A 12,936-nucleotide genomic window follows, 5' to 3' on the forward strand; every position below is an offset into this window, starting at 1 on the left:
GAGATGGTGAATCGCCCTTTGACAGAATCAGCGTAGTACGTATGTAACCCTTCTGCCCGTCAGAGCCGGCAGCACCAAGGGCCGGGTGCAGTATCCAGGGGTTCTGTTTCAATAACGCAATGAAAACCCGGCTCCAGCCCCCACCCAGTGAGCTGGGACAATTACATACCACCCCACAGGCGCCTCTAGGAGGCAATACTTCCCCTCTCGCAAGCACAGAGTCTGAGTGTAGCAAAAGCCTTTTAAGAAAGGAGGGAAACAATGTGGCATCACGTTGGGGAAACACCACAACCAGGATTCATAACACAAACCATGAGCAAAGACCCACCCCCAGGTGAGTTTGGCAGTGTCCTTTTCCCCTCAGGGTCTTAAGTCCAGCAACCCAACCATCACCCCTCCCACAGTTTCTGACCTTGGTCAGTGCAGCCCCAGAGTTCAGAAGTTCCTCTGCGGAGTTTACCTCCCAGTCTGGGTGGAAGTGAGGGAGGTCTGGGGGGCTTCTTACGTGCTCCGCTGCTTGGGTTGATGGCCGAATGCCACGTCTCTCCATGGGGTTCTGCTGCAACCTTCACCACCAGCTGCACCTCTCTGCCAGCTGCCCTGCTATCCGCTCCGCTCCCCTCTCCGCCATCTGCCTTGCTATCCGCTCCGCTGTCCGCCAGCCACCCTGCTATCCGCTCCGCTCCCCTCTCCGCCATCTGCCTTGCTATCCGTTCTGCTCCCCTCTCCGCCAGCTGCCCTGCTATCCGCTCTGCTGTCCACCAGCCGCCCTGCTCTCTGCTCTGTTCTCCGTTCCTCTCCGCCAGCCGCCCTGCTATCCGCTCTGCTCTCCACTAGCCGTGGACGGAGGAGGCCTAGTACTTGCTGTTGCCTGTTCCCCTCGTCGTGATACAGCACCAGCCACTCCCCTTTCCCAGCTCCTGTCTGATCCAGCCCAGCCAGGTGCTGCTATGATGCTGGAGATATTTACGAGCAGGTTAGATAAATGTCTATCTGGGATGGTCTAGACAGTAGTTGGTCCTGCCATGAGGGCAGGGGACTGGACTCGATGACCTCTCGAGGTCGCTTCCAGTCCTAGAATGTATGAATCTCTGAACTGGATCCGACAGGATCCCGGGAAGGGGCTGGAGTCACATCCCTCCAGGCGCAAGGGCTGACCTACCGTCTGCTGAAGGGAATGTAAAGACCCACTATTGGCTTTAGCAGACTGTGGGTCAGGCCCGTAGAGAGAACAGTATCCGGCTGGTGAACAGGCAGCAGCATGTGAAAACCTGTGTTTGTACTGAGGGCAGAGGTGTTTGGGACCCGATGCCTCCTTTCAAGAGAACGTTAGAACTATTGTTGCGTTTGGTTAGTTTTCAAAGGAAACTGAGAGCATTTGTACCTATTTCCCAACAAACTGCGATAGGATTTTGACACCCGGCACTTTTCGGCCCCTTTGAAATCCAAGTCCTCGTTATGACACCTTGACCGATCGATTCCCCAAAGCTCCCTCTTCTGCGCTGCGCATTTTTACTCTGCTGTCAGATAAGTTCCACATTCAGACATGTGACTATTCAAGACACTCCAGTTTTTATGGACACGTGATCATAGCTGGAGCTACAGCTCTGATACCTGCTGACAGGTATTTTTTCACTGTCTCTAGATCCCGTTCCTGTGCCTCGTGCTGGATTGTTTGCGGGAGTGCTGCCCCCAACCGGCGCACAAGAGAAGCACAATTCTGCAGCTTGAGTTTTTCTGTTAGCAGTATCTGGATTCCCCTCACTGTGGCCCCGTCAAGGGCCGGCTTTAGGAAGTGCAGGGCCCAATTCAGACATTTTCGGCGGGGCCCCAGCAGGGATGACTAAAAAAAAAATGTAAAAAAAAGCCTTTCATTTCTTAGCAACCGGTTCCCTATAAAAAGTTCTGATTTAAGGGATGTGCCACAGTGTGTATGTTTTGTACCAATAGGGTTACCGTATGTCTAGTTTAAATTTTAAAAATTCCTATCAGATGGCGATTTAAGAACCAAAAAGCCTGACATGTCCGGGAAAATACGGCTGTATGTTAACCCGACCTAAAGTTCTTTTTTAAAAAGATGGACCTGAACTAGAAATGAGCTTCACACGTGTGGGTCCCCATCCCTCCCACCTCCGGGGGTGTGCTAGGGTGACCAGATGTCCTGATTTTATAGGGACAGTCCCGATTTTTGGGTCTTTTTCTTATAAAGGATCCCCCGACCCCCTGTCTGGTCACCTTAGTGGTGTGCACATGTGTGGGTCCCAGTTGCTCCCTGCCCCCCTCATTGAAGCAGGTGTGCAGGGTTACTGCCCTGGGAACTGCAGGGCACCAGTGGACCTGGGGCTGGCTGGAGGCAGGGCAGGGGCTGGCTGGAGGCAGGGTCTGGCTGCAGGCAGGGCAAGGGGTGCGGGGCTGGCTGGAGACAGGGGGATGTGGGGTGGGCTGGCTGGCTTCAGGCAGGGCCACAGGGGGGGTGCGGCAGGGGTTGGCAGAGCTGGAGGCAGAGGAGTGCGGGACTGGCTGGCTTCAGGCAGGGGGGTGCGGCAGGGGTTGGCTAGAGACAGGGCAGGGGGTGCGGGGCTGATACGGGCAGGGCAGAGGGTGCGGCAGGGGCTGGCTGGAGACAGGCTGGTTGCGGGCAGGGGGTGCGGCAGGGGCTGGCTGCAGATAGGGGCTGGTGCAGGCAGGGTAGGGGGTGCAGCAGGGGCTGGCTTCAGTCAGGGGGTGCAGGTACAGGGGGTACAGACCACCCTCTACCAGGGTAGCATGGTGAGTGCCCCCTCCTCCACCGGGGTAGCAGCAGCAGCCCGGGGCTCGGGGGCTATTTAAAGGGCCCGGGGCTCCCCTGCTTCCACCGCCCTGGCCCTGTAAATAGCCTTGGGAGCCCTGGGGAAGCAGCGGGGCTCCGGCGGCTATTTAAAGGACCAGGGCAGCAGAGGCAGCTGGAGCCCCCCTGCTACCCCAGGGCTCCTGCAGCTATTTAAAGGGCCAGGGCGGTAGAAGCAAGGGGAGCCTCAGACATTTTAAATAGCCCCCGAGCCCCGCAGCCCTACCCCAGGGCTCCAGCAGTGCGACTCTGGTGGCAATGTAAAGGGCCTGGAGCTCCAGGAGAAGCCGGGCCACCCAGTACAGCGCCCCGGCTCTTGCCCATACGCCGCACTGGGGCTTGGGCGCGGGGCCCTCTTAGGGGCGGGGCCCGATTCAGGGGAATTGGTTGAATTGACCTACAGCCGACCCTGGTCTGCGCAGTAACGCAGCTCTGAGCGCTGTAACTCCCGAGGTGCAGATGCCGCTAAGCCCCTTAGTGCGCAGAACTGCGCCGTTGCAGCAGCGCTCCGACGGGAGGCGTAGAGCTTCCTGCGCTGGGGCTACAGCGCCGCGGTGCCAGTGTAGACACGGTGGGGATTCCAGCGCTGTGATTGGCCTCCGGGAGGTATCCCACAATGCCCGTTCTCGCCTCTCTGGTCACCGGTTTGAACTCTACTGACCTGCCCTCGGGTGACCAGCCCTGTACATTCCTTTGCAAATTTGAAAGTCCCCGTTCGCTCGGTGACGCGTGCAGAGGTCTCAGCGCATCTTTCCAGGTGGCCCTGCCTGCTCCATGCACCAGCCGATCCCCAGCTTGGAGCAAAGCCGAGCTGCTGGACCTCGTCGGCATTTGGGGAGAGGAGGCTGTGCAGTCCCAGCTGCGCTCCAGCCGTAGGAATTATGATCCCTACGGACAGATTTCACGATGCATGAGAGAAAGGGGCCATGGCCGGGACACACTGCAGTGCAGGGTCAAAGTGAAGGAGCTGCAGAACACCTACCACAAGACGCGGGAGGCAGACTGCTGCTCCGGTGCTGCACCCACGAGCTGCAGGTTCTACGAAGAGCTGGACGTGATACTCGGTGGTGACCCCATCTCCACTGTGAAGGGCCCTGTGGATACTTCATTGGCTTGTGTGCCAGTCGAGAGTGGACTGAGCCAGGAGGAGGAAATCTTGGGTGAAGAGGGGGACCCAGAGGCCGAGGATGACTCGGAGGCCAGAGATGCATGCAGCCAGGAGCTCTTTTCTACCCCAGAGGAGCCTAGCCAGTCACAACAGTCAGATTTTGGCGAAGCACAAAGAGGAGAGGAGGCTTCTGGTAAGTGGGTCTGATTTGGGGAATTGCTGAAGCGAGTTGTTGGGGGCAGGAGGGTTGCAGAAAGCAGGCTTTGTCTCCCACCTCATGCCTGTTCTGAGCGGTGGAACAGACTGTTGGTAAGTATCAGAGGGGGAGCCGTGTTAGTCTGGATCTGTAAAAGCAGCAAAGAGTCCTGTGGCACCTTATAGACTAACAGACATTTTGCAGCATGAGCTTTCGTGGGTGAATACCCACTTCGTCGGATCCATCTCTTCTTGAAGAAGGCCTGGGTGGTGCCGTGCAGCGGCTGCAGGATCCGAGGGACGGGTTTGCCTGGGTGCAGGAAGAAGTCGAAGCCGGAGCAGTCGGTGGGGTCGCAGGATGGCTGCAGGGATGCCTCACCTTCAGCTGGCCAGGTGAATGGGAACGGCAGGGTGAAGTCCTTGGTCAGCACCCGGATGGCGAAGTCATCATCCTTGCCAAATTCCTTGTAGGCCCTCTGGATGCTGTGGAAATGCTCCTCCCACTTCTTGGTGTCTCCATCATAGATGTCTGGGAAGGACCCCGGCAGGGTCTGGACCAGCCCTGAGGGTGAGGACACTGTGCTGTAGATGAGCCCTGGGTTGTGGCTTGGCAGAGCCGTCTGCTTGAAGATGAGTGGTGGAGGGAGCAGGAATTCTTGCTGGCCGCTCCCTCCTCTTCCTCCTTTGGGCTTGTAGGTGATGGCTGAGGCAGGAGCTGCTGGGTTCCCTCCATTGCCTGCACAGGTACAACCAAAACAACAAGGTGAGAGTCCCAGGGAGGGGAACGAGGGAACAGGCAGTGTTGTGTGGAGGGGAGACCAACATGGGAGCAGCAAAGGGAGTGGAGGAGCAGTGATGGGGGTGAGAGGCAGAGTGACAGCAGAAGGGATGTAGGATGGGATGGTGGGTCGGGAGGCAGAGAAGGTCTTGACTGACTTGAACATGGGCATGGTCCACCTCCATTGAGACTGGGAGAGCCATCTGGCCTGCGTGTTATTCTACCATGCCCTCTTCTGAGTCAGCTCCAGAAACGACTGGCTCCTTCCCACACCTCATCCCCCGTTTTTACCATTCAGTACCTTGGCTCTGAGGTGAGTAACTGAACTGGCCTGGGGCTGAGGAAGCCATTACTCACATGGCAAAGCAGAACCTCCAGAGAGTTGTTTATTACAATCGCCTGGGAAATGACAGGGGCTCTGGGGTGACATCAGACAGGAGAAAGGAGAGGGGAGGTGATAGCTGAAGATGACACGTTACAGGATAAGGGTTGCTGCATCACTAGAATGTAGAACTTGGTTACATACCCCTCTTTCTTGCACCTCCTCAGCTGGGCTCTTTGCGGAAGCACGGGCTTTTCACAGAGTGAAACCTCAGGGCTGTTTTCTGTAAAACCCTGAACATAGGTGTTAACAACTGTTAAGCTTCAGAGAGAGAGAGAGTCCAGTGCAATCTCTTATAAACTAACACTACACCCTGCAAATAGTATCTGGAATACTTCTGAATAATTTTTAAACACAAGCTATTTGGTACTAAATCTAGCCCTTTTACAGCCGCTCCACTTTGGTGCTGTTGCATATATTTAAATATCAGAGGGGTAGCCGTGTTAGTCTGGTTCTGTAGAAGCAGCAAAGAGTCCTGTGGCACCTTATAGACTAACAGACGTTTTGCAGCATGAGCTTTCGTGGGTGAATACCCACTTCTTCGGACTCTTTGCTGCTTCTATATTTAAATACAAGCTTTCACACAGCCTTTACACGTTAGCGCACACAGAGCAAACCTGCTGCTCGCCGATCTTCTTTCTGAGATGAGGTCTCAGTCTCCATAACACGTAGCATGTGTCACCATCACCGCTTGAAAAGAACGGCAGCATCTTGATTCTTTCCCAAACGCTTCCTTGTCAGGAAACCAAAGTCTAGGGTTCCTTACATTCCAGCCCTTGGATTAATAACAAGGAGGGAGATGGTCCCCAAATTGGACTGGCTGGCTTCTAACTTTCCATGTTCTGTGAGATCCAATAGGTACCTCTGCAGAACTCTCTACAGATGTTGTTGTGGTGGGAAGTTTCCCTGGTTTGTGTCCCTTCCAGTTGATCTTCATGAAGTTGACTCCTCTTGTTTGGGTCAAATTCCTCTGACTGAGGATTGAGTTCTGATTGCAGACGTTTCTTTTCTACAGCTCGGGTCATTTGAGGCCAATAAAACTGACCTCTAACGAACTCCAGTGTTCTTTCTATTCCCACGTGGTGCATATCTTCTCATGGATTCCTTCTAATGCTGTCTCAATGAGTGTAGGGAATCACTAGCTATCCCAAATCTTCCCTTTTCTGAATCTTTCTGTACAAAACTCCATTGGACACAAAAAACTTTGGCCTTTCTCGTACATCTAGACAGGTCTTATATTTCTCCTTCACTTCCTCACCCTGACTGGGCCTAGGGCATTGGGGGTTGGACTAGATGACCTCCTGAGGTCCCTTCCAACCCTGAGATTCTATGATTCAGACTCCAGGAAATGAATCACGTGTCCCATATGCCTATCTTGTCACTGCAAAACTTTCCAGTCAATGGGAATAGAATCTTGGGCATTTGTCCTTCCAAGGTATGGTCTCGGTGTTTGAAACTTGTGATATGCTGAGTCTTCCCCAGGATTGTCCTCCTGAGACCCAGTTTGTACTCTGTGCATCTACATGGTTGCTTTGCTGGCTGTCCTCGTCCCACAAATGGCTGCAGAGGTTTCTCTTTCCGGTCCATCTCAGAATTCCTCTCACCGGTCGCCCCTTTTCATCCCAGCGCTCTTTCTCCATAGATCTCCCTGGAAGCAAGAGCTCTTCACAGGGAATGTTTCTCTGTTGACCCTATGGATCCTGAGCATGATTTGTGCAACAGCCTAATTCGAACTAGTCTTGTATATCCCAATCCAGTTCTGTATCTTCTGTGTCAATCCTCAAGCGATTCTTGGACTAATGGATGTAATCTAGTGAGTTAGAGCAGTGAGACTGTAAACCAGGACACCTGCGTTCTGTTCCCAGTGGTGGGGGAAGGTGGGGCCTAGTGGTTAATAGATTCACAGCTTTTTAAGGACAGAAAGGACCATTAGGATCATCTAGTCTGGCCTCGTGCGTAACATGGGCCAAAGAGCCTCACCCATCATTTCTGCATCAAGCCCATAAGTTATAGACCAATCAGAAATGATCTTTTAAAAAGCTGTACAATCTTCAGTCGGGGGAGAGATGTGGGGCTGGGAGTCAGGACGTGTGGGGCTGGGAGTCAGGACGCCTGGGTCCTATTCTCAGTGCCTCGCAGGGTGTAGAATCTAGTAGGTTAAAGCAGGAACTCCTGGGTTCTACTCCCAACTGGGGGAGGCAGGAGTGCGCACAAGGAGGGGTAAGCAGGGGCACTCCCCCCCCACCCCCCAATAATCGTCAGGGGCACAGAACTCGTCCAGCCCTGGGTCTGTGCTTGGAGGGAGGGAGGGAAGAGTGAGCTCCTGCCGGGGCCTGGGCAGGTGTGATTGCAAAAAAGGGGTCAAAGGTAAATTTCTGCGCAGTCCCCTGCTGGGAGGGAAGTGAGGTCTAGTGGGTTGGAGCAGGGGGCCTGGGAGACAGGACTCCTGGGTTTTTTCCCTGACCCTGGGAGGGATACAGTGTTTAGTGGTTACAGCAGGGGCTCAGCATTCCACACAACAGAGGAAATGTGAGCGTTAAGGAATCTTTAGAAGCCCACAATCGCAGGACATCTGCCTGTCCGTCACACTCAGGAGAGACCATCAAAACCAATCCCTTCGCACCTTTCAGTCACGAACACTCCTTCCTTCCCTTTAAGAAACCCACAAAAGAAGAGCTTCCTGCCCCGGGCAGAGTCAGTCTATGCAGACTGCAGCGTCTGTGTCAGGGACCTGGTCCTGGACAGAGATTAACACTTAGAAGTCACATCCCGCCAACACGCAGGTAAGAAAGTACCAAACCCCTCAACCCTGCCTCAGGACATCAGAGGCTGGATCAGTACTGGGAATAGGCCCTGTCCCCTGGTGGTCTATAGGGAGCTGGCTGATTACGTGTTGCTGACCCGTCTTATGGTAACAGGAGCCAGAGACACATGAAATGTTTTCTGAACAGTATTTGGTCGGTGAGCAATTTCTGTAGTTGCCACAGTGATATTATGAGGCCATGAATGGGAGAGTGGGGACGGCAAGGCAGTGGGGAACAGGAGGGCACGCAGGGCTTGGGGATTGGAAATGGGAAGGGAGACAGGGTTGGGTGTTGGAGACCAGGTGGGGAGATGGGAGGCAGTCAAGCGGCAGCCAGAGGGCAAGTGGGGTCAGGCAAGAGGAATGGGAGGAGGCAAGGTGTGCTGAGGGAATGTGAGGGGAGGTGGGACTGGGTAAAGAAGCGGGAGGGTAGATGGAGGCTTGGAGGTGGGGACGGTGGTGGCTGGGCAATGGGAATGAGATGTCAGGTATCAAGTGAATGGGAATGAAAGTGGAGATGGAAGGAGGCGTTTTCACCTGGAAATGGCCAATGGGCAGGGAGGTGTCTATGAGACAGTCTCTCTTAAACTGTGGCTCATTCTGTGAAAAAGATTGAGAAGCCCTGATGAAATCCACAGGATTGGGGTTTATTTTAGCAAACTTGAGTTTAAAATGTTGGTGCCAATTGCTCTGAAAATTTGAACCTCTCGGAGCTCTGCCTGGTCCTGGGATGCAGAGGGGAGTTTATATATTTCCTCAGTAGCTTGTGAGATGCTTAGAAATCCTGTAGCCACTTGCCTTCATTAGGATGGTATGGATGAAGATATATTGTGGAATGATTTTAGAACATATTAGCTAGTTGAACTGGACAGGAACCAAATATTTCATTTCTCAGGATTATTAAAAAGAATTCCAGTCTCAGTTGAAACACAAAAACATTCAATATTTCCCATGAAAGAAAATTCTAAATTCTTTTTTTGATCTAGGTCATTTGAAATCTTTTGTTTCAACTTTTTAAAATGTCAACATTTTATATGCAAAATAATGAATTTCATTTTTAAATAAAAAATTAAAATACTCCATTCTGAAAATGTTGAAATGCTTCACTTTGTTTTGTTTTTCAAAAGGAAATTTTATCAAAATCGGCAGGTTTTTTTTCTAGATATTTCGATTTCAACTAAAACACTATTTGTCCTTGAAAAATCATTTTAATGAAAAATTTCCACGTTTGATTAGCTAATCAATGCGCATTCCAATAAATGTATTTGCAGACTCTAGCTTTTACATAGGTCCTAGGGATGCTGCTGCACTCTCTGGGGCTTGAAGTGGTTTCCATCATAAACAGGGTTATAGTTTGGGGCAATGGCTGTCAGCACCCCCACTATACAAATTGTTCCAGTGGGCCTGACCTTTTATCCTCATCAAGATAAGCTTCCAGAGACATGACATTTGTTCTTTGTTTGGTCAGTACAAGATCTGCACCGCCTGAACCCACACCTAGATGGCAGCACTTATTCATAATCCCGTTCTGGACGTGACTCACATAATCTTCATGGTGGCCTATAGCCTGGCCTTCCTTTTGGGCATGGTGGGAAATGGCTGGATCATCCTCATCACTGGCTTCCAGGTGAAGAAGACAGTCACTCCTATGTGGTTCCTTAACATGGCCATTGCTGACTTCATCTTCACCTCCTTCCTACCCTTCAGAGTTATCTACACAACCTTGGGTTTTCGTTGGTACTTGGGCAGTGTGATGTATAAATTGACCATTATTGTCACCTCGCTCAACATGTTCACTAGGGTTTTCCTCCTCACTGTCATCAACGCCGACCACTGCATCTCCATGGCCTACCCTGTGTGGTCCCGGAACCACAGGTCGCCCCGCCTGGCTTCTTTGGTTATTCTGGCCATATGGATCCTATCCCTTGCATTGAGCTTGCAGTCCTGTGATCTCTGGGATTCCATGAGCTCATCTTCAGAGTGGAACATCATCTCTGGCAATCTGACAAGTGTCCAAGAGAACCTTTTGCTGAGAAAACGAAGGATGATGGCCCGTGTTGCTATCCACTTCCTGGTTGGGTTCCTGGTCCCATTAGCCTTGATCATCACCTTTTACATTCTTCTAGCTGCCAAACTGAGAACAAGCCATCTCACTCAGTCCAGGAAGCCCCTCAATGTCCACCTTGCCTTGATCCTGATCTTCTACCTCTGCTGGCTCCCATATCACGTCTTTTACTTCCTGCGGGTCTCAGGTGATGCACTACATTCAGTGATGGAAAAATCCCTGGACATAGGCATCCTCTTTGCCAATGGCCTCCTCTATTTGCACAGCTGCCTCACTCCCATCGTCTTCCTTTCCATGGGCCAGGAGATCATGGGCTCCAGGGAAAATGCATGTAACTACCAAAATGCTGTGCACTTGGCAGGAGAGCCGGCTGAATAGGGGAGAAATGTTCAAGGGGAGATGGGATCCATTCACGAACTATACGCTAGCTCCAGATAACGAGCTTCCTAAGTGTGTTGTGTCCCCCTATAGTAACTGAACTGTACAAGAAGATGACAGCCTACTACTGCTAATGCACTTAGCTGCTCCTTAACCTCTGTGCTTAAAGTGTGGTGCTGAAGGTTCTAGGTTCAATCCCTGCTGATGGCACGTGCTGTGGGAGGGGGATCACTACACAAAAAGGGATTGAAATTCATGACCAATATTTTTCAAAAGGAATGGTTGGGCCTGCAGCGCTTGGGGCAGTTCACCACAGGCCTGAGCCGACGGGCGGCTTCCCACCGCTATCAGTGGGGACTGGATCAGACCATTGGCAGCAAAGCTTGCTCAGGATGCTTTGCTATCGTGCCACTAAAATGCTGGTCTGTAGCATTCTCTGGTGTTCGCGTCCCTGCTGAGATTCTAGGCTCAGTGTTGACATCTAACAGCCTCACAGATTTTCTTTTGCCAATAAAGGGATTTTCTCCCCGTGACGCTCTCATTTTAAATAATTGGCAGTGGCTCTGTGTTGGGGATGGTCGGTCTGAGCAGCAGCCCTTGTGCTTCGGATGGGGTGGCCACCTGGTGGCTAGAAGGGAACAAATTCCAGTGTCCCAGAGTCTGATCCTGCAGCTTCCCCCGCCCATGTGAGGGGACGTGAGGCTCAAAGCCCAGCCCACAGAGCAGTTCAAGGACAAGAGCTGGACCAGATGAGCTGAGGGCCGGGGAGTCAGGACTCCTGGGTTCTACCCCACAACTCTGAGGGGAAAGGGGTCTAGTGGTGGTGGGGGGCTGGTGGGAGTCAGGAGCACCCGATGAAACTACTGAGCAGCAGCCAGAAGGACCATGGGAGCCCAGACTGTCTCTCCAGCAGGCAGCCGCGGTGACACTGGGTCCGTGTTCCCCTGTGCCAGTGCTCCGAGCGAGGTTGCTTTATCCTGCAGTGGTGGGTACGGCTGGCGGTTTTGCTTTATCCTGCAGTGGTGGGTACGGCTGGCGGTTTTGCTTTCTCGTACAGTGGGCCACACATAATGCAGTTGAATAGTGAGGGTGGTTTGCTCTTCTGTTCCCCTGTCTTTGGTGGCACTTGGAGCACATTGTAGGCAGCCGTTAGCTCAGTCTTCATGCCTGTGTGCGGTGGGAAAGGAAGCTGACTTGTCCGAACGCCAGGCAATGGCAGCGCTGGGAACCAAATCCTTTCTACCCACTTCCCCTGCTCGAACCCTGCAGACCCAAATCCCCTCCTCCAGCTGCCGATGGGACCCAGGAGTCCTGACTCTCAGCCCCCCGCCCCCTCCGACTCTAAACGAGGAGACACAACTTCCCTCCAGACCTGGAAATACAACTTTGGTGTCTTCCTCTCAGCTCCCTCGTTAGCCCCTCTACATCTATCCCCTCCCGTACCAGGGCCCCTACTTCATCCTTCCGCCTCCCAAGGAATCTCTCTCTGTGCCCATGTTAATGTAACCAGACCATGTCCTCATGCTACAAACCACTTGTGGTTGTACCTCCTTCTAACATCCCCACCAGCCTGCGGCACCACAGGGCCGTGATCTCACCTGGGGCTGGGACTGTCTCTCACCATTTGTGTGTGTATCACCTGACACAACAGGGTCCTGATCTCATCTGCCTCCTAGTCGCTACCATCGTACAGATGTTAAATAATAACCATAATCTGATCCGGTATGGGAATTCCCTGGGCTACTTGGTGACACCACCCAGCTCTGTGCCACACAGATCCACAGGGAATAACCAGGTAAGTACTGAAAAGGCTGGTACTTGGGGTTCAGTCGTGTACCTCAAGCCTTAGAGTACCAGGAGCTGCACAGCCTGCTAGAATCTGGAGAGACGTTTCCCTGAACAGTGGGGACTCAGCAGGAGTGACCCTGAGAACCTCCTACACCAAGGTATTTTAGGGTGAGTGACCTATGCGAAGAAATGCCCTTTCTGGCTGACGTGGATGATACTTGTTATATCACCATCTCTGAATGACAAACAGCTAAAGTTCTTGTTGGAGGTAGTGCCGGTCAGACTCTAAAGAGGCTCCTATTGTTTATCGATTGCACAGTTCACTTGGTTTTAAGACTGGGAACAGTCAGTCATTAAGAGGAGGAAGCAGAACCCATGGCTCTTATCAGCGTGAGATCGGTGCCTGCCAGAGATGAACAAGGACAGACAGGGAGAACAGGTGTGGGTGTGTTTTCAGAAGAGCTCCTGCATGAAAGCGTTGTGCCACAGTTTCCCATCGGTAAGAAGGATAAGAGCCCTGCCCTTCCTTGCAGGGGTTTTGGAGGTTAAGGATATAGAATCATAGAATCATAGAATTCAAGATCAGAAGGGACCATTATGATCATCTAGTCT

At 52.4% G+C, this 12,936-nt stretch overlaps 1 protein-coding gene across 1 annotated transcript; it reads left to right on the plus strand.

The window, feature by feature from the left end:
- Positions 1–9,594: 9,594 nt before the first annotated feature.
- LOC120394297 (chemokine-like receptor 1) lies at positions 9,595–10,536 on the plus strand. The gene has a single exon (XM_039518549.1). It carries the CDS (start codon positions 9,595–9,597, stop codon positions 10,534–10,536), a length of 942 nt encoding a protein of 313 aa, XP_039374483.1.
- The last annotated feature ends 2,400 nt before the right edge of the window (positions 10,537–12,936 follow it).

Source organism: Mauremys reevesii, unplaced genomic scaffold (genome assembly GCF_016161935.1).
Source record: "Mauremys reevesii isolate NIE-2019 unplaced genomic scaffold, ASM1616193v1 Contig49, whole genome shotgun sequence".
Taxonomy (NCBI): domain Eukaryota; kingdom Metazoa; phylum Chordata; order Testudines; family Geoemydidae; genus Mauremys; species Mauremys reevesii.

Bases quoted from the DNA above. Each gene is read 5' to 3' on its own strand.
- LOC120394297 (XM_039518549.1), top strand. From the start codon at position 9,595: ATGGCAGCACTTATTCATAATCCCGTTCTGGACGTGACTCACATAATC.